Below are 27,001 nucleotides of genomic sequence, written 5' to 3'. Positions count from 1 at the left end.
CCCTCGCACTCTGGTTTCATCGATTTGTGAACCCAGGGGATCATCGGAACTCGTCTTGTTTGAATATGCTCATTGTGTTTGAAAGAATGACATAGTGTATTTGTTCCTGAATTACATCTCTTTTCATTGCCTGAATCGACCTGTAAAACACTTGCATGTTCAAGAAGTTGAACTTTCATGCTTTATGGGAAGACATTTACTGCAAAACTGCCACACCTGACAGAGGGCCACCAGCTAACTACCCCTCAGAAATTTATGACTTTGTACCTGCCAATATTACTCCTATTCTGGGACCCAAACAAATAGCTTGCCTATAATATTTATGACTTTTCCCCTTGCATCTGCAGCACAAATACGTATGTTGCACCTGTTTCTCAAGTGCATCACTCTAGGATAGCAGCGGTCAATATTTGCTCTATCTGGTAACTTGACCATTGTTATTATAATATAAATTGCATGTTGTGGGTGGTTTAGATTGTTTTTTTTTGAACTAACTCTATTTGCTTTATTTCACATCAGGTTGGATCTGCAAAATGGGTTCTAAAAGTGGCACATCCTTTCAGATCTCTTGTGCTGTTCTGTTTGTCCTCATGACTGTGGTGGCCGTGGCCGTCATTGCAGTTTTCTTCATTTTTGCCAGATCGGAAGCTGGTAAGCGGGCAATGTGGGTTGTGGGATGGCGACACTGTTGATTCTCACTTGTGAGGTGTAGTGTGAACTTTACCTGGATAAAGCAGCAAGGCAACTTTGGTTACAGCCGCCCGGTGGTGTAGTGATTTCAGGATGAGTGGTTCTGGGTTTGAGTCTGGCTACCTTCCTGAACGCTTTCCAACCGCGCTGGGTTGAGCACTGAGCTCGCGACTCAGCCTCGTAAAAAACAGACAAAAATTCTAAAGAAATGGCAAAATTGCCACCTGAAGCGCCACAAGGCTTGGAAAGGAAGAACACAAGTGTTGTTACAAAGCAATGTTTATAGCAACACTGGGGCTACTTCATTAATAATCTATCGTCAAAGAGGTTGCACTATAGCATCTTCTAAATCTTAAGGTCAAATTCAAGTCCTTCAAAAACTAGTTGGTTCAGCAATACACAGATCAATGTACACAAACCAATCTGGTAAATCACTGAGCAATAATTAACCAAATAATCCATTCATTTAGAGATAATCGGACTGAATTCATATAAACAGTGCCATATAGTACTTGACATTCAACCAACCAAATGTATAGAGTTGTTATTTGATTATGTTGTGTTACGTACCCCGTAACTGGGTTGCCAAATCAGCAGAAATGGATCACTCAGTTGGAGTCTGGATTACTAGAACTAAGAAAGTTTTATTAAAGAAACAAGCAACACAGTACTCTAATCAAAAGGATAATAAATGCAACAGTTCAGCAATGATAAACACACATGTACACAGAATTAAGATAACAGGATCAATCAAGCTCTATCGTTGTCTATGGGTAAATGACCAGTTTCAAAGTGACGCAAAGTTCAGTTCAATTTAGTTCAGTTCAGTTCACAGTAATCACTGCCGTGGGAGATGGACAGTGTGGGGGGAAGGAGAGAGAGAGCAAAATGAATGAATATTCAAACGGCTTCCACACAGACCTTCACAGTCAGCTTTCGGGCGAGTCCTTTGTGATGTCATCTGAGGTCACCGACCGTGACCCCTCCGTTTCCAGATACGATCGTTTCTCTGCAGTGAACTTGGCACCCAGGCAAGGGTGGACACACACCAGGTTCCCGCCGATCGTTCCTTTCCACCCTGTGCGTCTATGGCTTGTCCTGCGACCAGCCGTCCAAAACTTCCCACCGACTTGTGAGAGACACACCGCTTCCAGGGTCTCGTTACCTTGGGGTGTTGTGTGTGTGCCTTAGCGAACATGTCCCTTTTTATCCCCCTGCTGGGGTATCGCCTGTCCATCACTTCAAACAGTTCAGGGTTCAAAGGAGGAGCCGATCTTGACAGCTCTCCTTCCATTACTCTCTCCTGTCCCTTCATTAACATCTCCAAATGCTGCTCCATTGTTTTCCTTATATCTCTCTCTCCTGAAGACAAGTGGCAGACCAACTGCTGATCCCACTGGTGCCAGCACAGGACAGCTAACATCTTAATCTATGTGTATTCTCGTCACAGTTGAAACTGAATAGTCATGGATGGTAAGATGATTGTCATGTGTTTGGGGTAAACGGCATATATGGAGGAATCTTGGCAGTGAGTCCTGCCTATTGAAATCCGCTTTCTCAACTAAAATAATTGAGCAGAGGAGGTGAATATTCACTTGAAGTGATCACAGTTGTATTTAAAGAGATAGCATGCAGGTACAAAAGTTCACAGCTTTGGAACCTGAGCCTGTCATGAATAACCCACCACAGATTTCATTTGACCTCATTTGGCTGACCAGCATCTTCCACTACCTTTCATGCAGCCACAAGGACAACTCCAGTGGTGTGTGACAGACAAAACAACATATAGGTTTAGCAGACCTGGCCTTTCACAGTGCTATATCTACAGACTCCATATATCTCCATATGCAGAGTCTTTTGGAATTACTGTTTGTGGACTTGATGTGATGGACAATCTTGTGCTGGCATTCTGTATCACAACATCAGAACGTACAACGTGCTTTACGGTCAAAGAAATACTTTTGAAGTGTGGGTGCTACTATTGCTCCTTTCATATGCCCTACTGCTACCTAGAAGAGAACGCCTTGCTGAGGAGCCACTTTGTCACTGTATCACTTCCTGTTAGAGTCACATTATGTACAGATACTCCTGCAGCTAGCATCACTTTATGTACATACTCTCAGTCTATGTATAGAAGCTAATCCATGTATGTACAGCCACACTCAACAGTTCCTTGTAGACTGGGTTTTATAGGATTGCTTTTATATTTATATTTATTGTTTTTTATTTGTGTTCTTTATGCTTACTGTGTTGCTTATACTGCGTCGGAACCAGAGCAACAGTCATTTCATTCTCCTTTACACTTGTGTACTGAAGAATGATAATAAACAATCTTGAATCAAGATCCCACAGGTAACAATGAGCCAAATGACCGAAGTATTTGCTTTAGTAATGCTTGTGCAGAGCGAAATGTTGTACAGGCAAACTTACGTGTTCTTCATTGAATTAATGTCATTGCATCTATTGCAATCAGCTGAGAGCAAAGGGAACCATGCTTAGAAAAGATGGTTATGGTGCCGGTGCAGATCGATGGGAGTAGGCAGTTTAAGTGGCTTCGGCGTGGACTAGATGGGCCAAGTGGCCTATTTCTGTGCTGTACTTCTCTATGACTCTAAAAGGACAGTGGCACCACAGCACCGACCAGGGTAAGTCTAACACAGTGAACAGTAGAGCACTCAGGAGTGTGGTAGAACAAAGGGATCTGGGAATACAGGTCCATAATTCATTGCAAGTGGCATCACAGGTATAGGGGGTCGTAAAGAAAGCTTTTGGCATATTGGCCTTCATAATCAACGTATTGAGTACTGGAGACTGGATGTTATGTTGCAGTTTTATAAGATGTTGGTGAGGCCTAATCTGGAGTATTGTGTGCAGTTCACATACCTACAGAAAAGAGGTAAACAAGGTTGAAAGAGTACAGAGAAAATCTATAAGGATGTTGCTGTGTCTGGAGGACCTGAGTTATGAGGAAAGATTGAATAGGTTAGGACCGTATTATTTACAACTTAGAAGGTTGAGAGGAGATGCAATAAGAGTATACAAGATTATGAGCAGCATAGATAGGGTAAATGCAAGAAAGCTTTTTCTACTGAGCTTGGGTGGGACTACAACCAGAGGTCATGGGTTAAGAGTGAAAGGTAAGAAGTTTAAGGGGAACATGAGGGGAAGCTTCTTCACTCAGAGGGTTGCGAGAGTGTGGAATGAGCTGCCAGCACAAGTGGTGCATGCGAGCTCGATTTCAATGTTTAAGAGAAGTTTGGATGGGTATATGGATAGTAGCAGTATGGAGGGCTATGGTCCCGGTGCAGATCAATGGGAGTAGGCAGTTTAAATGGTTTCAGCATGGCCTGTTTCTATGCTGTTCTTCTCTATGACTCTAAAAGCACAGTGGCACAGCTCAGAACTGCTGCCACACTGCTCACTGGTGACGTTTCCATGTTCTCTCTGTGGTGTCGGTGCTTCAGTTTCCAGCCACAACCCAAATGCATGTGGGTTTTTCGGCTAAGTGGTCACCACTGATTCCCTCTTGCATGTGGGTGAATGGTAGAATAGGGGAGGTGTTGGAGAAAAAATAGGCTGCAGTGAAATTTTAATAGAGAATGGATTACTATATGAGCTGGAAATGTCACCAGGGATCACACGCTTTCCCTCCGTGAAGCATTGGAGAGTTAGCTTTGCTGCTGTGCTCTGGTTTCTTTATAGCACACTGCTCTGATCAGGATCTATGACTAGTGTGGTAAACCATATATATGTTGTAACTGGATTAACTGTCTGAATGCGCCCCTCTGCTGACTGCCCCTGTGGCTCCTCCCACAGATCCCTGAACCAAGGTGATTTCACTTTGCTCCTCCCCCTCAGTCCAGGGGCAGACACTCACCATGGAGGTTGTATTGTACAGCGAATAAAAGCCTTTCAGTATTTACCTTACTTCAGTCTTTTGGAGTTATTGAAGGTGCTTCAACTAGAAACGCAGCTGACATATAAAGTGAAGTCAGTGACCTGCTGATGTTAGAATAGATCACACGCTAACTCGAGTAGATTGTCTCCTGATGCAGCTTGTGTTAAACCCAGGAAGCAGAAATATACGTTCAGAAGCCTCAGAAGATGGGACATAGCTGTCCCTCAATGTGCTACATTGGGTTCTACCCGTATTTCTCCAGAGGGGTAGAACAAACACATTCTTAGCATCAGAGAAACACACCTTCATGGTGCCAGTGGACTCTCTGAACTGAGCCCAGCACAAACAAAATTGTTGGGTTAACAACATAGCACTCACCAGACTAGTGACTGTACCAGACTTAAAATAACACAATGACTAATGTACATGAGCCACAGACCAACATATTGTACATACACCACAGTTTCCCCTTTCGAAAATAAATAAGTCCTATAGAGATAAGTGACCATATTGAACTTATCATCTTCCCTTCAGATGCATTCCCCCATTTGTTTTTCTGAAGTTATTCTTTCTCAGATACTTATCAACTCTTACCAGTTACAATCCCATAAATCATAATTTCCCTCCATTTCAGAGTCTACATAGATTGCTGGTTTCCTGCTGTAAAGGTCTTTGGACAGAGCCCATGAAGATGAAAGCGTCGGCTGCCCTTTCATTAATGGTACATGCCATCGTAACTACCTCTTCAACCGACTTAATCACTCTCATTATTGCTGGCCATTTCCAGCTCCTGGCAATCCCACTTAGTTTTTGAAATGTAATATTCTGAGTATTAATGCCTTATTCCGACTGGAAAATCTGTGTAATAATCTATTATTCTGCTCAAATCAAAACATGGTGAAATTGCAGTATCTCTCTTGGTTCCTCAAAAAGTGCTGGATACATCTCAGTGTACCACAGGCAAAGCCATCTCCACCATTGAGCACAATGACATGAAGCAGCATCCATCAAGGATACACACCATCCAGGTCAAGTGCCTTAGGTCCCACACGACCAGATTAAGGAACAAAAATTACCCTTCAATCACCATAGATAACTTCACTCACATCAACTCTGACCTGTTTCTACAATGTATGGACTTGCTTTCCGTGACTCTGCAACTCATCTTCTCAGTATAATTGCTTGTTTATTTATTTATTTTATTTGCGCAGTTGTCTTCTTTGGCACATTAGTTGTTTGTCAATTTTTGCGTGTAGTTTTTCATTGACTTTATTGTATTTCTCTGCTCTACTGTGAATGCCTGCAAGAAAATTAATTTCAGAGTAGTGTATGGTGGCATACTATATAGGTACTTTGACAATAAATTTATTTTGAACTTTGAAGTCACATCATAATAGTTCCCTCCTCTGGGCATGTGATGACGTGTACTGAATTTGTCACTCTGAAATATTTTGGCTAGAATTGGGTTAAGAAGGTGACTTTACTTCCCAACCACTTTTGTTAAAAGAGATATCAACTTTGTTATGTGAAGCCATCAAGTTAAGCAATGTTGTGTGAAGGTCTGAACCTATTTCCTATAATGTCGTGGAATTTTTTCGCTCAAGGTTCACTGCATTTTGTCCCTCTGCAATTTTGCTGTAACCTCTGTGGTGTTATTGAAGAATATATCTGACTTAATGCTAAACACTTACTCGATTCTATCATATTTATCAAGTTGTCAGATGTTACCGTTCAACCATCAGGCTCCTGAACCAGCGTGGATAACTTCACTCACCTGATATCTGAACTGATTCCACAATCCGTGGACTCCCTCTACAATTTGTGTTCTCGATATTATTTGTTACTATTTTTGTATTACACAATTTTCCTTCTTTTGCACATTGGTTGTTTATCGGTCTTTGTGTGTAGTTTTTTCATTGATTCTACTGTATTTCTTTGTTCTACTGTGGATGTCTGCAAGAAAATGTATCTCGGGGTAACTTATGGTGACACAGATGTACTTTGATAATAAATTTATTTTGAACTTGTACCAAACCTTTCCTTTATTTGAGTCCTTTTTCTGTGCTGCTACTTAGTTCAGTATTGAGGAAATTGCCCCCTCTTTTAAATCACACACACGTGCCTCTTTTACTTGAGCTCCTTGTGGTAAGCATCCATTCTTTTGCCAGTGTAGTAAATGTGTTAATTTTGGACTTTTGGAATATAATGTGAATTTGTTTTGACCTAGAACATCAAGGAAGTGTGCCTTTATTGTGGGTATGGACTCTGTAAGTATGACACGTTAGTATTGCTCAATTAGTTATGTGGCACCCTTTCTTAGATAACAGTGACCTCGCGGGCCTTGACGTAGCAGCTAGTAAGCCATACAGCAATATACATACACCACACCCGGGCTCCAATAAGGCTGAACATGAAAACACAGCCCTCTGACTGCAGATGCAACATTTTGGACCCGTGAACTCTAATGGGGTGAGGCCTCCTGTTACACTCAGTGCAGCAGGTTCTTCCACATGAGCTATCTCTTCAGCTTCTGGTTCTCCAGCCTTGAGTGTGGATCGGCAGTAGATCTGCACTGCTAGCAGAATTGATTGCAAAAATTCTCGGCCAGGAATAGAAGTCAGATTTTTCAAACAGTTGTATTTAAATCTTCATGTACTTGCTTAATATTTTTTTCTTCATGTCACTTATGTTTACAAACCTCCGTAATGACAAAAGGTTAGCAGGCTCACTGTGCTGGAGGGGCTCAGTAGGCCAGGCAACTTCTATGGCAAGAGTTCCCAACCTGGGGTCCATGGGACCCTTGCCTCATGGTATTGGTCCCTGGCATAAAAAAGGTTGAGAACCCCTGACCTATGGAAAGGAATGGCCTGATGAAGGGTCTCAGCCCAAAACACTGACTGTTTATTTCTTTCCATAGATACTACATAACCTGCTGAATTCCTCCTGCATTTTGTATATGTTAATCCAGATTTCCAGCATCTGCAGAACCTCTTGTGTTTATAATTCAAAAGATTGTAAGATATCAGCATGACAATGTGAAATTCAGGGATAACAGCTAAAATTAATGTCCGCTGTCTATTCTAACCTACTTGATTTGTGTTTCAGATTTAAAATCCACTGAAGAGCCCTCCCTGCATTACCGGATTGGTGCTGGGCGTGCTGATTGCACTGGGCCAATTGCAGACCTACCTTTGGTATGATCATTTGTTTCCAGAGCTGTTTGTTGTGTTAGCTTCTCTGTGCCAGAATACTTCTACGATTTCCAATGCCCCCTGTTGGATCCTAATGCCCTTGCGATCCAAAGGTTCCGCAGAAGTCAAGAATGAGGCATAAAACTCGTTGCTTAAGGTTGTTATATTAAATGTCGCAACCAGAGAAAATGAGCAAGAAAGTGCAGTCATGGTCATCTCATAGTCAGACTAAGGATAACAAAAAAATCCACTGATAACATTAATTAACCTATAAAATGGCCAGATTCAAGTGGCGTGAGACATGCTGCTGAAACATATGAACTATGAACTATGAACGATGATGATAATGAACTATGAAACAGAAGCAAGTTTATTATAATTATTGGGAAATTCACTGAACAATTACCATGTATATAGCTGATCATATAAAAATACAAGCAAGCATAGGAAGTTAAACTACAAGAAAAATAACAATTCGACACGTCAGTCCAACAAACCAAATCCACACTTCCTACATCCTATTCTATCCTTGTTTCGGATTCCTCATCAGAAAAACTGTTCTTTCTTTCTAAACTTTACTGGGTCCTCTGACCACTTTAAAAGTCCAAGTTAAATTGGTCCTCTGTATTAAATACTACAAATAGTAAAGGACGTAATATGTGTCCCAATGAAGGGTCTCGGCCCGAAGCGTCGACTGTACCTCTTCCTATAGACGCTACCTGGCCTGTTGCATTCACCAGCAATTTTTATGTGTGTTGCGTGATGTAATATCAGATTTACGCGACCTGCTTTAAACCTTTAAATCCTAGTATAATTCTGGTGAACTTGAGCTGCAGGTCCTCCATGGTCTGAGGGAAATGATTGCATATTTCTAAGCAGTACTCGGTGAAGGTTCTATGCTGAAGGTATAGAACTGAAGTAGGCTTTTTTTGTGTTCTAAATGAAGCTCAGCATTACTCCAGCCTTATTTGTGACTTGTACCTTTAGCCTTTACTGATGTATAGACACACCTTTGGTCCTGTAGAGTCAGTAATTTGTCAAATGTAGCAAAATTTATTTTAAGTCCAAAGTGACTTTGTCAGACATCAGTGCACTGAACCTTATTTTTTTCATAATGGTGTCTATTCACTTCATCTCTCTATTTAAATTTCTACATTTAAATTTCTGCTCCTCCCAATAAATTGCGCCAAATGTTCTAACAAACAGAAAGCTGAGTTTTCGTCCCGTGAGCTCAATTTCCTAGAAGGTGGCCATCTTTGCATGGAACTTATTTGTGTATGAGCAGCTAGTCCGCCTCTGAAATGGCCGTGGCAGCTGATGAAGTCCTGGCTGATGTTCCCCAGCTATCAAAAGCAGTTACTGATCCAAACCCCTCACGTGCTCTCACCTATCACCTGCCTGCTTGTACCCATTCCCCTCCCCTAGCTGCTTTGCCTTTCCTTTCCAGTCCTGACAAAGGGTCTCAGTCTGAAATGTCAGTTGCTTATTCCCCTCCATAGATGCCTGACCAGCAGATTTCTTCCAGCATCTGCCGAATTCTTGAGTTTATGAGTTACCGGTCCAAGTCTTTAATTTCAATAACTAACTGACTATCTTTCAGTTACTGTGCTTAAAACTTTAGATAATATGAGAAAGCCCTTTGGAAAACAGTTGTACTTTGTCCAATTTCCGGTAGTTACATCTCACACGCCACTTTTGGCTGGGTGAAGTTATAACAGGGAGATCACACGTTATTGATGGGTAGATTCCAATGTACAAAGAGTGTCATCAAATTTTCCAGTAACTAGTACACTCTTCTGTTTATTGCTGTTTATTTCTGAAATCAATGGAATTTCAGAGGGATTTTCTTAATTTGGGAACAATTTTATCCCTTTAGCTCTGTGGTGCCTTTTTTATTTTCAGCTCCTTTTGATCTTGTTATCCAGAGTCGAGTCTAGCATACTTCCTGATTCTCTCATGTTAACAAGCTAATGAAGGTAATAATCATGGGTGTGTTCTGGAAACCCTTCCCACTTTAACCATAATGCTCTCCCGAATAATATTCCTTTATTATTTGTTAATTCACCTGGGTGGACACTGTATGAGGAGCAGTATCTGTTGAAAAGCCTCCTTTCAGAATCAGTAAACTGATCGCTGATTTAACCATTGCTCCACCCATAATTCTCTCTCTCTCATGAAATGATAAAGATTGAAGTTCATTCCAGCGTGGCTCTGGCCCAAGTTCACACCAAAGCTGTAAACATGATATCCCTCGATTCCGGGACTGGTTTCATTTCTGACATTTTACATTTATAAGTGTAAAAGCAAGAACTTCAGTTAAAAAGACTTCTTACCACTTTCTTCTGCTTCTTCCTTATCTATTCACAGTTCCTCTTCACAACTCTTTTATACTGTCTCAAGTTTCTAAGCCAGCCTGCTTAAAATTAATTTTGCGGTGCTCATTCCAGGATACCACAGACATGCAGCTAGTAAAGCAGCTGCCTTGCAAGTTCTAGTGGCCTGCAATGCATGGAGCTTTCCCTGCATGGGTTTCCCCTGGGTGCTTCAGTCTCCTACCATTTCTCAAAGACACATGGTTAATCTGTGACAGATATTGCCTAATGGATCGGTGAGTGGTAGAACCTGGGCAAAGGTTTTAGGAATATGGATAATGAAGGATGGAATTAGTGTAGGATTAGTGTAAATGGGTGCATAATGGTTAGTGTGGACTTGATGGGCCAAAGAGCCTGTTTCTGTACTGTAATACTCCACAACTTTCTGAAGTAAGCCTTTCCATCATGAATATTAGTTTAAGGTTTCACACTCAGAAACTTGGTTTGGAATTCCTATACGAAAACTAATTCCTTTCCTGTTTATCCCCTTCCTCTTTGCTACATTCCTTTCCAGACTTAGCTTTAGTCAGAAGCAGCTGAATTTAACTGCCAGCTTTAAAATATGGAGTTCTTTAAGAGTGAAAATAAATCTATGTACACAAAAACTACTTTTATAACTAGGCTTACTTTGTGAATTGGCTAGTGTGCCATATGAGCATGTTTCTTTAAAAAAATCATGTTTTAGACTTTGTCACATTAGCCTTCTGATGAGAAGATCAAAGCAATTCATACAGGAATTCCCCAGCTGCCAGAGCCTGGTTGGTTAGCAGAGAGCTGTAAGCCTTACCAAGGACAGTGCAAAAATTATCTTTAGTTGCTTTTGCTTGGCCTATAACTATATGTCAATCTATCTTCATATATACGCAGTGTCAATGAATGATGACTGGTGGAGAACAGAAGCATCAAAGTTCTCTTCCATTCCTGGAAAATCCCAAAAGAGCAAATTGAATGTGGACCTTTGTTTTTTGAGGTTAGAGTACAAGTCCTGCTTTAATTCTGCAAGGCTTTGATAACGAAATTTCTGAGTTCAGTGTGTAGTTTTGATACCAAAGAAAGAATACACATACTGTACCTTGGAGGCAGAGCAGGATTAATTTATTAGATTAATTTATTGGATGAAAGGTTGCAAGAATGAATGACATCTTCATTGAAAATCTTTTTCGTACAAGAAAATCTTTGAACTTGCCTCCTTTGGCTTCTCCAAAGGCAACCTGATGTAAAAATAAGAGTTAGTCCAATTATTAGTGGTGAAGTCAGCATAGCAGCAAGGGCTTCTTTGACATTATTGGAAATGTGGTGAAAGGCATGGTGTTTGGACAAGTTCCACCAACAAAATAAGTGAAAAATAAAAATCTTTGGCTCAACTAGCTGCCAAAGGTTTTTTAAAAACTGAATGTCTAGTTCCAAGAGGTAATGTTGCTCCTCTATAAAATCCTGGTTAGACCACCCTTGGAATATTGTGTTCAGTTCTGGTCACCTCATTACAGGAAGGATGTGGAAGTTTTAGAGAGGGTGTAGTGGGGATTTACCATAGTGACACCTGGACTAGAGAACATGTCTTATGAGGATATACTGAGCAAACTAGGGCTTTACTCTTTGGAGCAAAGGAGGACGAGAGGTGACTTGATAGAGGTGTACAAAATGATGAGGTGCAGATCGAGTGGATAGACAGAAACGTTTTCCCAGGGTAGAAATGACTATTACCAGGAGGCATAACTTTAAGGTGATTGGAGGAAAGTACGGGGGGTTGGGGGGGGTGGAATGTCAGAAGTAAGTTTTTTACAAAGAAATTGGTGAATGCATGCAGTGCCTTGACCGAGGTGGTGCTAGAGGCAGATATATTAGGGGCATTTAAGAAACTGTCAGATAGACACATTTTAGATTAAATGAGAAAAACCGAGCAGTTATCTGTAGAACTGGCAGTGTTTCTCTACAAAATCAGAACCATGACATTCTGCAAAGGATTGATAATGTGATTGCCAAGAAGGGATTTCCCCTGACTGGGAATCCAGAAGTAAGAATAATGTTTCAGGTCAAGGGGTTGAGCACTTAAAACATACAACCATAGAACAGTCCAGCACAGGCTACAATATTGTGCCGAACCAGCTAAAAAACAAATCAAAAACACCCAAACACTAATCCTCCTACCTACACCATGTCCATATCCCTCCATCGTCCTTACATCCATGTGCCTATCCAAACATCTCTTAAAAGCCTCTAATGTATTTCCCGCTATCACTACACCAGGCAACACATTCCAAGCATTCACCACTCTCTGAGTAAAAAACTTAGCCCTCACATCCCCCTTGAACCTACCCCCTCTCACCTTCAATGCCTGCCCTGTGGTATTAGACATTTCAACGCCAGGAAACAGACACTCCCTGTCTAATCGACCTATGCCTCTCATAATCTTATAAACCTCTGTCAGATCTCCCCTTAACCTCCGATGCTCCAGAAAAAAACAACCCAAGTTTATCTAGCCTCTCATGACAGCACATGCCCTCTAAACCAGACAGCATCCTGGTAAACCACTTCTGCACCCTCCCAAAGCCTCAACATCCTTCCTGTAGTGGGGTGACCAGAAATGTGTGCAATACTCCAGATGTGGCCTAATCAGAGCTTTATAAAGCTGCAACATAACCTCTTAACTTTTGAACTTAATGCCTCAACTAATGAAAGCAAGCATCCCATAAGCCTTCTTAACTACTTTATCAACATGTGTAGCCGCCTTCAATGAGCTATGAACTTGGATCCCAAAATCTCTCTGCTCAGCAACACTGTTAAGGATCTTACCCTTAACACTATACTGTCTCCTTGCATTTTCCCCACCAAGGTGCAACACCTCACATTTATCTGGGTTAAACTCCATCTGCCATTTCTCAGCCCATATCTGCAATTGACCTATATCGTGCTGTATTCTTTGCCAGTCTTCTGTACAAGTTCACCAATCTTGGTATCATCCGCACACTTACTAATCCAACCATCTGCATTTTCATCCAGGTCATTTATATACATCACAAACAGCAGAGGTACCAGCACAGATCTCTGCGGAACACCACTAATTACAGACCTGCAGCTCGAATAAGTCCCTTCAACCACTACCCTCCGTCTTCTATCAGCAAGCCGGTTCTGAATCCAAACAGCCAGTTTGCCGTGTACCCTATGCATCATAATCTTCAGGATCAAACTCCCATGAGGGACTTTGTTAAACACCTTACTAAAATCTATGTAAGACAACATCCACTGTCCTACCCTCATCAATCTCTCTTGTCACCTTGTCAAGAAACTCAAACAAGTTGGTAAGACACAACTTGCCCCATTGGCTCTCCCAAATTAGACCATGGGTTTCCAAATGCTCAAATATCCTATCCCTAAGAATTTTCTCCAGCAATTTCCCTACAACTAATGTGAGACTCACCGGTCTATAGTTCCCAGGATTTTCCCTTATTCCCTTCTTAAACAGAGGTACAACATTAGCCACCTTGCCTATGGCTAGAGAGGACACAAAGATACTGGTCAAGGCCCAGCAATCTCATCTCTTGCCTGCTTCAATAACCTGGGATAAATCCCATTAGGCCCTGGGGACTTATCCACCTTAATACTCATTAGGAGGCCCAGCACTTCCTCCTCCTTGACCTCTAAACACCCTAATGTATTTAGTCAAAGTCATAGTCATACTTTACGGATCCCGGGGGAAATTGGTTTTCGTTACAGTTGCACCATAAATAATAAATAGTAATAGAACCATAAATAGTTAAATAGTAATATGTACATTATGCCAGTAGATTATGAAATAAGTCCAGGACCAGCCTATCGGCTCAGGGTGTCTGACCCTCCAAGGGAGGAGTTGTAAATTTTGATACCGTCAGAGAGTCCAGTTCCATCCCCACAACATCACTGGCCTTACGAATGAGTTCGTTGATTCTGTTGGTGTCTGCTATCCTCAGCCTGCTGCCCCAGCACACAACAGCAAACATGATAGCACTGGCCACCACAGACTCGTAGAACATACTCAGCATCGTCCGGCAGATGTTAAAGGACCTCAGTCTCCTCAGGAAATAGAGACGGCTCTGACCCTTCTTGTAGGCACTCAGCACTCACTTCCTGGTTCTCCGTATCCTTTTCCTTGGTAAATACTGAAGCAAAGTACTCACTAAGTACCTCACTCACATTCTCTGCATTCAAGCAAATGTTCCCTCCTTTATCCTTGAGTGGTCCCACCCTCTCCCTAGTTTCCCACGCTTGATGTATGTATAGAATGCCTTGGGATTTACCTTAACCCTACTTGCTGAGGACTTTTGATGGCCCCTCCTGGCTTTTCTAATTCCCTTCTTTAGTTCTTTTCTGGTTTCTTTATAATCCTTGTGTGCTTTGTCTGATCCTACCTTCCTAAGGTTTATATCTTTTTCTGTTTTCTTCTTGACTAAATTCATCACCTCTCTGGATATCCATGGCTCTCTTATCTTTCCATCCCGTCCTTCCTTCAAACAGGAATATACCTCCCCTGTACACTGATCTTTGAACAGTCTCCACATGTCTGATGTGAATTTGCCAGAAAAAAAAGGCATTACCAAGTAACGCCTCTTATTTCCTGCCTAATGCCCTCATAACTTGCCCTACTCCAGTTTAAAGCTATCCTGAAAGTTAAGGATTTGTGGTCACTGTTCCCTAACTACTCATCCATGAAGAAGTCAGTAACTTGGCCAGGCTCATTGCCCAACACCGGATCTAGAACAGCCCCTCCTCTCATTGGACCGTCCACGTGTTGATTTAAGAAGCCTTCCTACATATCTGTTCCTCAATGTCCAGTTGGCTATTGGGGCATCTGTAGTGCAATCCCATCAGTGAGATTGCACCCTTCCTATTCCTGCGCTCTACCCAAATGGACTCAGTGCCTGACCCTCCATCAAGTCTCCCCTGAGTACAGCTGTGATATTGTCCCTGATTAGTAGTGAAATTCCACCCCCACCCCCACCAACCCTTACCTCCTGCTCTATCTTTTCTAAAACTTGGAAAACCTGGTACATTAATCACCCATTCCTGCCACCTTCACAAACAAGTTTCAATAATGGCTACAGTATTGTAGTTCCATGTACTGATCCATGCTCACCCTTACCCATAATACTCCCAGGTTTAAAATATGCACACTTCAAACTATCCGACCCATTGTACCTGTTATTTCAATTTTGCCTTTCAGTACTTTCCCCTGACATCTACCTTCCATTCCAATACTTCTCCTGCTGACCTGGCTCCAATTCCCAGCCTCCTGCCACACTAGTTTAAACTCCCCCAAGAGGCATCAGCGCAACCTCCGCCGGGATATGGGTTCCCTCCAGTTCAGGTGCAACCTGACCCTCTTGTGCACGTCACCCCTTCCCCAGAAAATATTCCAATGACCCAAGATCTTGAAAACCTGTCCACCGCACCATCTCCTCAGTCTCTCATTCTACCATGCTATCACCCCAATCCTACCTTCATGAACCCATGGCACTGGGAGTAGTCTGAAGATTTCTACCATGGAGGTCCTTCTCACAGCCTCTTTCCTAACTCTATATACTCATTGCGTAGGACCTCTTCCCTGCAGCCATTCTAATACATCCTGGACCCTAGCTCTCGGGTGGCAACACACCATCCTGGTGTCTCTTTTCCTTCCACAGTATCTCCTGTTTGTCCTTCTAACTATTGAGGCCCTTACAACTACCACACTGCCTGACTTTTGAGCCTCAGAGCTGGCCACAGGGCCACCAGCCTGACTGTTGCTGCTATTCATTCCCACCGCCAACCCCCCCCCCCCCAGCAGCGTCCAGAGACGTATACTGTACTTATTGCTGAAGGGAAGGGTCACAGGGGAACCCTGCCCTGACTTCTTCATCCCCTTGCCTCTCCTGGTGGTCACCCATCTACAGTCCGAAGCCTGTATTCTGGGTGTGACCACCTCTTCAAAATTTCTGAGATGATTTCCTCACTTGGAACTGCTAAAACTTTGGAATTCTTCACTGCCGGATACTCAATAATTGTGTACATTCCAAGGCTGACATTGATATATTTTTGAATTAAATTAATAAATTTGATTTTTAATTATTTTTAATTAAAATTAATTGTGTTAAATTAAGGCATGTGATGATAGGTTGGGAAGGTGGATGAGGTAGAACACCAACCATAATCTTCCTAAATGGTGCAGTGGGTTCAATGTGATATCATTAATTTCCTATTTCTTACATTTTTCTATTATGTTCTAAATTTGCATATATATTTATCAACCATAATTAAAATATGTGTAATTCAGTTCACTAGGAATGAAAATGTATGGAATTCTCCTTGTTTTTGCACTGAGCTGGAATTACCAATTAGCAGAAGTTAACACAAACGTGAGATAAAGACAGTGGCTTATTTTTTATATGGCTTAAATATGTGTTTACCCTGCCTAAGCACAGGACAGGCTAAGCACAACTCCAATGGTATGTTTAAGTTTGCCAGTGGCACCACTGTCATTAGCCGAATCAAAGAAGGTGATGAATCAGCATTAAGGAGGGAGATTGAAAATCGGGCTGAGTGATGCCACAACTACAACCCCTTACTCAATGTCAGCAAGACCAAGGAGATGGTTATTGACTTCAGGATTATTGCTTATTTATTTTTTATTATTATTATTATTTTTCTCTTCCTTCTTGTGTTTGCACAGATTGTTTTTTTTACTCATAGGTTGTCGTCTGTCCTGTTGGATGTGGTCATTCATTGATTATGTTTCTATTTACTGTGATTGCCCGCAAGAATATGAATCTCAGAGTTGTATATTGTGACATTTATGTACTTCGATAAAAAATTTACTTTAAAATTTTTTACTGATTTGCAGATGGGATATGCCAATCCAGAGCAGACGGCTGAAGGACTTCATACCCGACTCTTCAGTCGGGCTTTTATTGTAGCAGACCCCAACACTTCAAAGAGAGTTGTGTTTGTCAGTGCTGACATTGGAATGGTATCTCAAAAGCTCAGACTAGAGGTAGGCACCAACTCCCGAGCACTTCCTCTATGAAATTTATTCTATAACCCATGGTTCCGCTGTCCTTTAAAGGATCGTTACAGGTTGCTCTGAAAAAGGTAAGCACGCTTTTCATTAGTTTTACTTCTGTGGAGCTAGGAAGAAATTAAGTTCCATAAATAGATTGCAGTCCCCTGCTGGCATGTCTTCATGCAGGCCAGATCAGTATTAGAAATGCCCGAAATTACTTGGAGGCCAACAGGTAAACAGCAGTGGGGTGATCTGTTGACATTCTCATTTCTCTATGATGGTGCATACCAGAGTAACAACCAGTTTTCAAGCAGCCTTAGACCAAATTCTTTTGTCACATTATTCCATACTGGAAAGCGGAGAGGGTTAAATTCTGTGCTATATTTTATTTCTTGAATATAAGTAAGAAATGCTGTAAAGAAAAATCCATGGATCGGGCAGTACCTGTGGAAATAGAAACAGATTTGATGCTTCAGGTCCAAGTCACTTTGTCATGCTTGAATATCTTACCTTCCATCTGAGCAAGAGTCCATCTTATTGTACTAGAGAAATATTTGACAGTCTTAGCAGTGGAATAGAAGCTGTCTTTGAGCTTGTGGTGCATGTTTTCAGGTTTTTGTGTCTTATCCCCAGTTTTCGTAGAATTTCATTATCTTTACTGTCACACGCTTTGCTGGCTTCTCAGGAGACAGACTGGAGACCAAAATCTATTCTAAGCCAGCAGGCTTGAATAACTATCTTGACAATATCGCTTCCTACCCTGCTTTCTGTAATGGCTTCATTCCATTGTTCTGCTTTCTACTGTTCTGCTCCATCCTGTAGTGATGATGGCAGGGTTCACACCAGAGGTTTTCCTTCTTCCTTGAACATGGTGTCCCTCAGTTTACTGAGTTATCAACTGTGTCTTATCTGCACTCTGCTCTCATCTCCACAGCTCTTGTCCTCACCTTCTACCCCAATTACAGTCCTTCAGTCTCTGTAATTCCTTCCATCTACCCTTTTCAGCATTCCAAAGGGATTGGTATATTCATATCACCCTAGTTTTCTCTTTCGTCTCCAGCAACGTCTACTCTCCTCATAAGATGTCCTGTCTTATCAAAGAAGATGCAATAGCTGCCACCTTTACTACTGCCTTTCTCAACATCCAGGGACCTGAGGAGCATCACTTCCAAGTAGCCTCCATCCTAATGGCATGAACATCAATTTTTCTGACTTCCAGTAATGTTATTCTCCTCCCCCTTCCCTCTCCTTCACTTCCCAACCCTGGCCTCTTACCTCTTCTCCTCACCCGCCTTTCACCTCCTCTGCTGCCCCTCCTCCGACCCTTTCTCCCATGGTCCACTCTCCTCGCCTATCAGATACCTTCTCCTATAGCCCTTTGGCTTTTCCACTTATCACCTCCCAGCTTCTTACTTCATCCCCCACCCACCTGGCTTCACTGATCATCTTCTAGTTTGACCTCCTCGTCCTCCACCCACGTTCTTATTCTGGCATCTTCCTGGCTCCTTTCCAGTCCCGATGAAGGGTGTTGGTCAGAAATGTCGACGGCTTATTCATTTCCCTAGATGCTGCCTGACCTGCTGAGTACTTCCAGCATTTTGTGTGTTTTGCTCAGGATTTCCAGCACCTGCAGGACCTCTTCTGTTTGTCTAAACCAGGGGTTTCCAACCTGGGGTTCGCAGACCCCTTGCTTATTGGTATTGGGCCATGGCATAAAAAAGTTGGGAACCCCTGATCTAAACAATCCTTCCAGGTGAAGCATTGGTTCACTTGGACTTCTTCAATTTACACACTCACTTCCTACCAATTCGAATCCTTGAAACTGGGAAAACCAGGCACAGATTAGGTGAAAACTTTGCACAACACCTCCACTCAGTCCACAAGAGAATCCCTAAACTTCCAGTTGCCTGTTACTATAATTATCCATCCGATCACAGCCCCTCACCCACCCCCAACACTTTCTCTCTTTGGTCTCTGAAACTTCTCTGAGGAAGCACTAATAAATTTAGAAGCAAAGTATTTCATCTTCTAACGAAGCGGAACACTGCCCTAAGCACTCAACACTGAACTCACCAACGATAACCTACATTTCCATTTGTATTAGAATTAGTTAACTCACAGGAAAAAACTATTATCCCCAGAATCCGGATCAAGTGTATTGTCTCTGATGTAAGCCACAAAATTTGTTGTTTTGTGTCAGCAGTACAATGCAGGCAAAAAAAAAGTATAAATTACAGTAAAAATAAATAAATAATGCCAAAGAGGAATAGTGAGATAGTGTTCATTAGCTCCGTTTTATCCTCTCTCCACTAATGCTGAACTGATTTAGATTTGATTTGCAGCCACTGCAATGCTTTGAATCTCAAAGCTGCAGCATTTTTTTCCTGTTCTCTTTCATCCCATGCATCTTCTCCATACAGAACAGCCGTGATTAACAAAGCTTCGCCATCCTCTGTCTACCAGCACCATCACCAATCCCCCATGGTCTCCACTCTATCAACAACATTCTGTTTCCTTTCCACTCACTTCTCTCTAAGTGAAATTATTTCTGAGTTCCCATGAAACATCAGCAGTCTGAAACACTAACTCCCTTTCTCCCCCTGTAGGTGCTATCTTTCTGCAGAGCATTTTCAGCATGTTCTGTTTGAATTCTCAGTATCTGAGGATTTTTCCCTTTCAATGTGCTCTTCTTGTTGTTTGACTTTAATGGCACATGGTTCCAAATTACAGAAAGCTCTAATATAAGAATTGTTCAACTTGTCTCATAATCCATCTTCACATTTTGCTTTTTCCTAAGGTTCAAGAAAGATCACCAATAGGTTTAGCAACTGCTATTTATGTTTTTTATGACTAATGCCTTTGAGTCTTTTAGGTTTTGAAAAAACTGAAGACCAAATACGGGGACCTTTACAGAGAAGACAACGTTGTTTTGAGTGGAACTCACACACATTCTGGGCCTGCTGGGTATTTTCAGTATACGCTCTGTCTCATCACAAGCAAAGGCTACATCAAACCATCCATCAATGCCCTAATTAATGGCATAATAAAGGTTAGATTGTTTTCTAACACACTCTTGATGCATGTTAATGAGCATAAATTTATTTGGAGTGTTTATTGTGGTGTTTGTAGATAGAGTGATTTGCTAATAGACATTATAGTTGATAAGACACACAAAAAGTGCTGGTGAACGCAGCAGGCCAGGCAGCATCTATAGGAGGAGGTACAGTCGACATTTCGGGCCGAGACCCTTCGTCAGGACTAACTGAAAGAAGAGATTAGTAAGAAGGGTCTTGGCCCGAAACGTCGACTGTACCTCTTCCTATAGATGCTGCCTGGCCTGCTACGTTCACCAGCATTTTTTGTGTGTGTTGCTTGAAATTCCAGCATCTGCAGATTTCCTCGTGTTTGTGATTATAATTGGTAAAGTTGATTCTGAACTTTGTGAAGTCAAACCTCTCGTGGCACCGTTCATTGTTTAAACAAAACGTTTTCTGGTGATAGATCATGTGGATATTTCCACACCAGTCCCTCATGCAGGAAAAGAATTAATGATCAGACTATTGATATCTGATGGAGTTCGTCAAGGGAGAAATATTACCCAGGGCATCACAAGACTAAGTTGCTCCTTGAATGCTCATGGATTTTTTTTTAACTAAAATATCTTCATGGTACGGTAGTGAAGTGGTTAGCACAAAGCTTTACAGTACAGATGACCCGGGCGGGTTCAATTCCCACCGTTGCCTGTAAGGAGTTTGTACGTTCTCCCCGTTACCACTTGAGTCTTCCTCCAGGTTCTCTGGTTTCTTCCCATGGGATTAAATTGTGGGATTGCTGGGCAGCATGGTTTGAATGGCTGAAAGGCCTATTCCGTGCTGTATCTCAATAAAATTAAATAGATAAAAAAAAATGCCTTAGAGCAGGGTTTTCTCAATCGGGGTTCCGTGGAACCCTAGGGTTCTGTGAGAGGTCATTAGGGCTTCTGAAAGAGATCTTGATTAAAACAAATAAACATCGCCTTTTGAACTTCACAGAACCTGCGATGCAAGCACTCGCCATGGCAGCAGTGACTGAGCAGTCTCGTCAGCAATCTCATTGAGGGTCTCTGAGCCCGGTATTGCAGTGTGCAGTGGGACAATGTTTCTCTGGTTAAGTCCATGCTCAGTTTTTGACGCGAGATGGGGAGACCATTGATAATTGGTGAGCGCTGTATTGTACGGAGGGGAGGACATTAGGCTGATGAGGAGAGTGAAGTGCATTTTCCGAGCATTGAACGGACTCGCCCTACTTGGGGTGTGATGTCAGCCTCTCCCTCCCGAATTACCACCACTGACTTCCCCTGATGCACCACCGACTGACTTACAGGAGCAAACAGACTCTGCTCTACTGTAGAAGAAAATTGGAGGGGAATTTTCATTCTAAAGAAGGAATTTTTACACGCCGTAACTCAGCTGCTGGCCTGCCACTTTGCTGTTGTTGAAAACGTTGCAAAAGGTGAATTTCGTAGGTTAAAAGTGAATCGTATTGTGAAGCTTTTGTAATTTTTGCAGTTTTCTCATTTAGTTATTTATTATCCCATTCTTATTATGTAACAAGGGACACAAAAAATGTCAGTCTTTACAATGAAATTTACTTATCCATGGGTTTTACATGGACTGGTGATCCAAGTTGTCCTATTCTATTGTGCCTAGTCTGTGGCAAACAATGGCTCCTGCAAAATTGAAAAGAAACTTAACTACAAATCACAACTGTATGACACATAAAAGTACTGATTATTTTAAATGGCTATTGGAATCTCAAAATGAACAGAGTAAAGCTTTTATAAATAAAGTCACAGTCAATAAAAGAATTCAGAAAGCAAGTTATTTAGTAGCAGAACTTGTTACCCCGAAAAGGAAAAGTCACACAGTTAGTGAGAATCTAATAATACCAGCATGTAAAATTATAGTGGGTAAAATGCTAGGACAAGACGTGTGCTCCAGAACTTGCTGCACCATTAGCCAAGCTGTTCCGATACAACTACAACACTGGCATCTACCCAGCAATGTGGAAAATTGCCCAGGTATGTCCTGTACATAAGAAACAGGACAAGTCCAACCCAGCCAAATACTGCCCTAACAGCTACTCTCAATTATCAGCAAAGTAAGGGAAGGGGTCATCAACAGTGCTATCATGCAGCGCCTACTCAGCAAGAACCTGCTTACGGATGCCCAGTTTGGTTTCCTTCGAGACCACTCAGCTCCTGACCTCATCATCTCCTTGATTCAAACATGGGCCAAAGAGCTAAATACCAGAGGTGAGGTGAGAGCGATAGCCCTCAACATCAAGGCAGCATTTGACTGAGTATGGCATCAAGATGCCCTGGCTAAAATGGAGTCAATGGGAATTATGGGGAAAACCCTCTGCTGGTTGGAATCATACCTGACACAAAGGAAGATGGTTGTGATGGTTGGAGGTCAATCATCTCATCCTCAGGACATCACTGCAGAAGTTCCTCAGGGAGGTTCCCTAGGACCAACCATCATCAGCTGCATCATCAACGACCTTTCTTCCATCATTAGGTCAGAAGTGGGGATGTTGCAGAGGACTGCACAATGTTCTGCACCATTTGTGACTCCTCAGATAGTGAAGCAGTTCATACCCAAATGCAGCAGGACCTGGACAATATCCAGGCTTGGGGTGACAAGTGGCAAGAAACATTTGAGCCATTCAAGTGCCAGGCAATGACCATTTCAACAAGAGAAGTTCTAACCATCATCACTTGACATTCAGTGGCATCACCATCACTGAATCCCCTACTATCAACATCCTGGAGGTTACCATTGACAGGAAGCTGAACTGGTCTGGCCATATAAACACCGTGGCTACCACAGCAGGTCAAAGGCTAGGAATCCTGTGGCATGTAACTCACCTCCTGACTCCCCAAAGCCTGTCCACCATCTACAAGGCTCAGGTCAAGAGTGTAATGGAATACTTGCCACTCACCAGGATGAGTGCAGCTCCATCAACATTCAAGAAGCTTAACACCATCCAGTACAAGGCAGCCCACTTGATTGGTACCCTTTCCACAAGCATCTAATCCTTCCACCATCAGCGAACAGCTGCAGCAGTGTGTACTATCCATAAGATGCACTGCAACAACACACCAAAGTTGCTAAGGCAGCACCTTCCAGACCCACAACCAGTACCATCTAGAAGGATGAGAATAACACCACTTGGAAATCCCTCTCCAGGTAACTCAGCATCCTGACTTGGAAACATATCAGTGTTCCTTCTTGTCACTGGGTCAAAATCATGGAACTCTCTCCTTAGCAGCACTGTGAGTGTACCTACACCTCAGGGACTGCAGCAGTTCAAGAAGGCAGTTTATCACCACCTACTCATGGGCATCTAGGGATGGGCAATAAATACTAGCTTAGCTTACTCATCCTGTAAATGAATACATTTTTAAAAAAACATAAGGTGAAGAGTCCTTGAAAGTGAGTTCATAGGTTGTAGGACAGCTCAAAGATGAGGCAAGTGAATTTGAGTGAAGTTATCCCCTCTGATTCAAGAGCCAGACGGTTGATGGGTAATACCAGAGTACCCTTTTAGAAATAGTTTTGAGAACTCCCAGACTATCATTTGTTTACTTTATCTATAAATACTGTAGAAATCATTAATTTACTGTATATATCCAGCCGTCAGCAATATTTTAAAAAAATATGTAACTTCTGGTTCAAGAGCATAAAGGGGGCAATTTGCTCAGTAAGAACTTAATGCAAAGAACAATAAACAGAACATACACTTCACTAGTTGCAGCAGATAAAATATAAACATGGACTTGAAGAATTAATCACATCAAAAATAAGACAATTAAAACAGAAGAGGCTTAAGAAGTTGAAGAACTGTGTAACATGCCATTGCTATAAAGTTAAGTGAGATAAATAGCAACTGGAAGGGCTCTATCCTAATGTTCTTTTTAGCCTACCGCTCCTAATGGCATCTTTCCAATAATATCCTAAAACCTTTCCATTGCTTTTAGTCAACAACAGAAGGATTGCAGGGAGTGTAGGAGGGTAGAACAGAAAGGGTAGTGAATAGGGAAGGAATTTTACTTCATGTTGGCACTAATGATATGTACATACCACTTGATTAAGAGGGGAGAGGAAGGGAGTGTAAACTCTTTTAATATCCTGTCATTTCCAGCTATTTGGCTGAAAATTAACAATTCTGGAGAGCCTAGAACTGTTGGAAAAATACACATCAAAAACACCTCAAAAAAGCACTACTTACAAAAGAAATAAAATTGCTGAATTTTCAGGTGGTATATAAATATACCTTAATGGTAAACAGCAGAATTAATTTTTATGACAGTAGCCATAATTCTAAACATTGAACACATCTAGGTTTATAATTTTGATCATCCTTACCGGAAAATTTAAGCTATCACTTCTATTATTAGAGCATGGACACTGGGTCTCTGGACCTCCACTGTAACACACTCAAAGTTATGGTTTCAACTTCTACTTGGAGAGAGTTGAGCAGCGAAATCTGTGCTGACATTTCAGTATGGAAGGCAGATTATATTGCTAGAAGTGCATCTTTCAAATGAAATGTTAAACCAAGGTCCCATTCCACGGCACTGGTTCAATACTGAACACAGACGTTCCAGGTGTCCAATATTTTCCAATCAGTCAACATCACTACAATAGATTATTTGCAATAATGACACATATAGGAATTTCTCTCTACAAGTTACCTGTGGACTTCTTTTTATATCATACCAGTGCCTAGACTGAAATTATTTCATTGGCTGATAGGCACCTTTGGACAGTAGGAGGTCACCAGAGGTGTTATGTAAATCTACTGTCCCCTGGATTCTTTTTTTATCCTTGTTTATTAATTATCTATTTAATCGATGTGCCACCCCAACAGCCATTTAAATTCCCTTGATTTTCTTTGTCTTTCTTTTGGTTTCCAAAAGAATAACCCATTTTTAAAGATGAGGTGGGTAACATTTTTTGAAAATAGGATAAAACATGGATGACTTTAAACATATGTGCCTCAAATGTGGGGAGGCACATATAGGAAGCAAACAGGAAGCAGAATTCTTCCTTCCATTGCCAGCTGTACGGCCACGATGAGGCCACTCTCAGGTTGGAGGAGCAACACCTCATATTCCATCTGGGTAGCTTCCAACCTGATGGCATGAACACTGATGTCTCTTATTTTCGGTAATTTCTCCCCCCTCTCCCTTCCCTGTTTTTCAATGATCTATTTTGGCTCCTTCTTACCCCTGCTCTTTTTGCTCACCTGCCCATCACCTCTCTCTGGTGCCCCCCTCCTCCTACCCTTTCTCCATAGTCAACTCTTCTTTAGACCTTTATCTTTTCCACCTATCATTTCCCAACTTCTCACTTCTTCCCCCTCCCCCACCCATCCCCTTTCCTCCTCACCTAGCTTCACCTAGCTTCACCTATCACCTGCCAGCCTGTACTCTCTTTCCCCTCCTCCTGTAGTATATTCTTAATTTGGTTTCTTTCCAATTCCTTTCCAGTCCTGATGAGGGGTCTCGCCCTGAAACATTGTCTGTTCATTCCCCTGCATAGATGCTGCTTGACCCGCTAAATTCCTCCAGCATTTTGTGTGTATTACTCAGGTAGCAGAACGTGCTTACATTTTGGTTGAGTGGCCTGACATTTCTGGATAGTTGGCAATTCATGATCACTGTACAATAATCTACAGTTATTACTATATCAATTCTTTTCTGTGACATTTATGTGGATATACTTGCCTTTTAATCCTGTGAAGGGAATCTGTAGAGTATGGCTGCACTTGTTTTAATCTCAGTCAACCCTCCTTTCAGATTGCCGTGCAATTTGTGACTGTAACAACTTCATAAGTCATTCCCCTCGAAATTATGCCCTAGCATTAACATTAAGCATGCAATATAGTTGCAGCTGAGTGTTCTACCCTGCCTCCCAAATTTATTTCATTGGCTTCTGTGGAATGAACCTCCAAGGCAGACTATAATGTGCTGATGCTACAATACTTTTCATTTAGCGCTAATGACCAGGGATCAAATTTAAAGCTATTATACTTAAAACAATAGCATTTCTAACATCAGAGGCCCATTAAAAGAACTCAGCCTAGTATATCTTCAATGGAATCATTCCTTAATCATCCTTTGCTATTATCGCTCAGAAAAATTATGAGAATAGATTGGAAAAAATATTCTTCTTAGATAATGGAAAAATGTATTGCCCTCATTTAGTTTTACGGTAAATGGAAAAAGTTTGTTTTGTAATGATCTTCTTTTCCTACTAATTCTTATACTCATTTCAAATGAGATAAAGCTGAATATAATTGCCATCATAAAAAGTTTTAAAATTAATTCTAATGAAATTACACACAAGAACTTATTTTAAAGTGCAGTATTTTCTGAAGTGAGATGGACTTCCTCCTTTATACCTCTCAAAATGAATTAACTGATTAACTTTGAGGGCCTACAAAAATATTTTCTCTCAATTTAAGGATTGAAGATGCAATGTCTTTTGCTGGGCACTCTAAGGACCTGCAACAAATATCGATTATTCATTAAAATATGCAATGAGGGCATTTTTGTTTTTCTTTATATTGATGTGCTTTTCTTTTAATAGAGCATTGATATTGCACACAAGAACCTGAAACCAGGAAAAATATTTGTGAACAAGGGAACAATTGAAGGCAGCAACATAAACAGGAGCCCATACTCTTACTTGCAAAACCCAAAAGAAGAACGAGCCAGGTATCATATGAGAGAAGCAAATGAGTATCAGCCTCTGGAACGTTGATAAGAAAACAAGATAGCTATGGGTTA

General features: G+C 41.6%; 1 protein-coding gene across 1 annotated transcript in view; it reads left to right on the top strand.

Annotated features, from left to right (window-relative positions):
* Positions 1-533: 533 nt before the first annotated feature.
* Positions 534-27,001, top strand: part of asah2 (N-acylsphingosine amidohydrolase 2) — a 90,125-nt gene continuing 63,657 nt past the window's right edge. The window contains exons 1-5 of the mRNA XM_072239727.1: positions 534-651; positions 7,694-7,782; positions 17,005-17,154; positions 20,036-20,212; positions 26,802-26,929. Coding sequence (XP_072095828.1) covers positions 534-651; positions 7,694-7,782; positions 17,005-17,154; positions 20,036-20,212; positions 26,802-26,929 — 662 coding nt within the window. The remainder of the gene's footprint in view (positions 652-7,693; positions 7,783-17,004; positions 17,155-20,035; positions 20,213-26,801; positions 26,930-27,001) is intronic.

This window comes from Mobula birostris, chromosome 21, assembly GCF_030028105.1.
Source record: "Mobula birostris isolate sMobBir1 chromosome 21, sMobBir1.hap1, whole genome shotgun sequence".
In the NCBI taxonomy this organism is placed as follows: domain Eukaryota; kingdom Metazoa; phylum Chordata; class Chondrichthyes; order Myliobatiformes; family Myliobatidae; genus Mobula; species Mobula birostris.
Note: the sequence above shows the minus strand (reverse complement) of the source record. Positions and strands in the feature narration are given on the sequence as shown.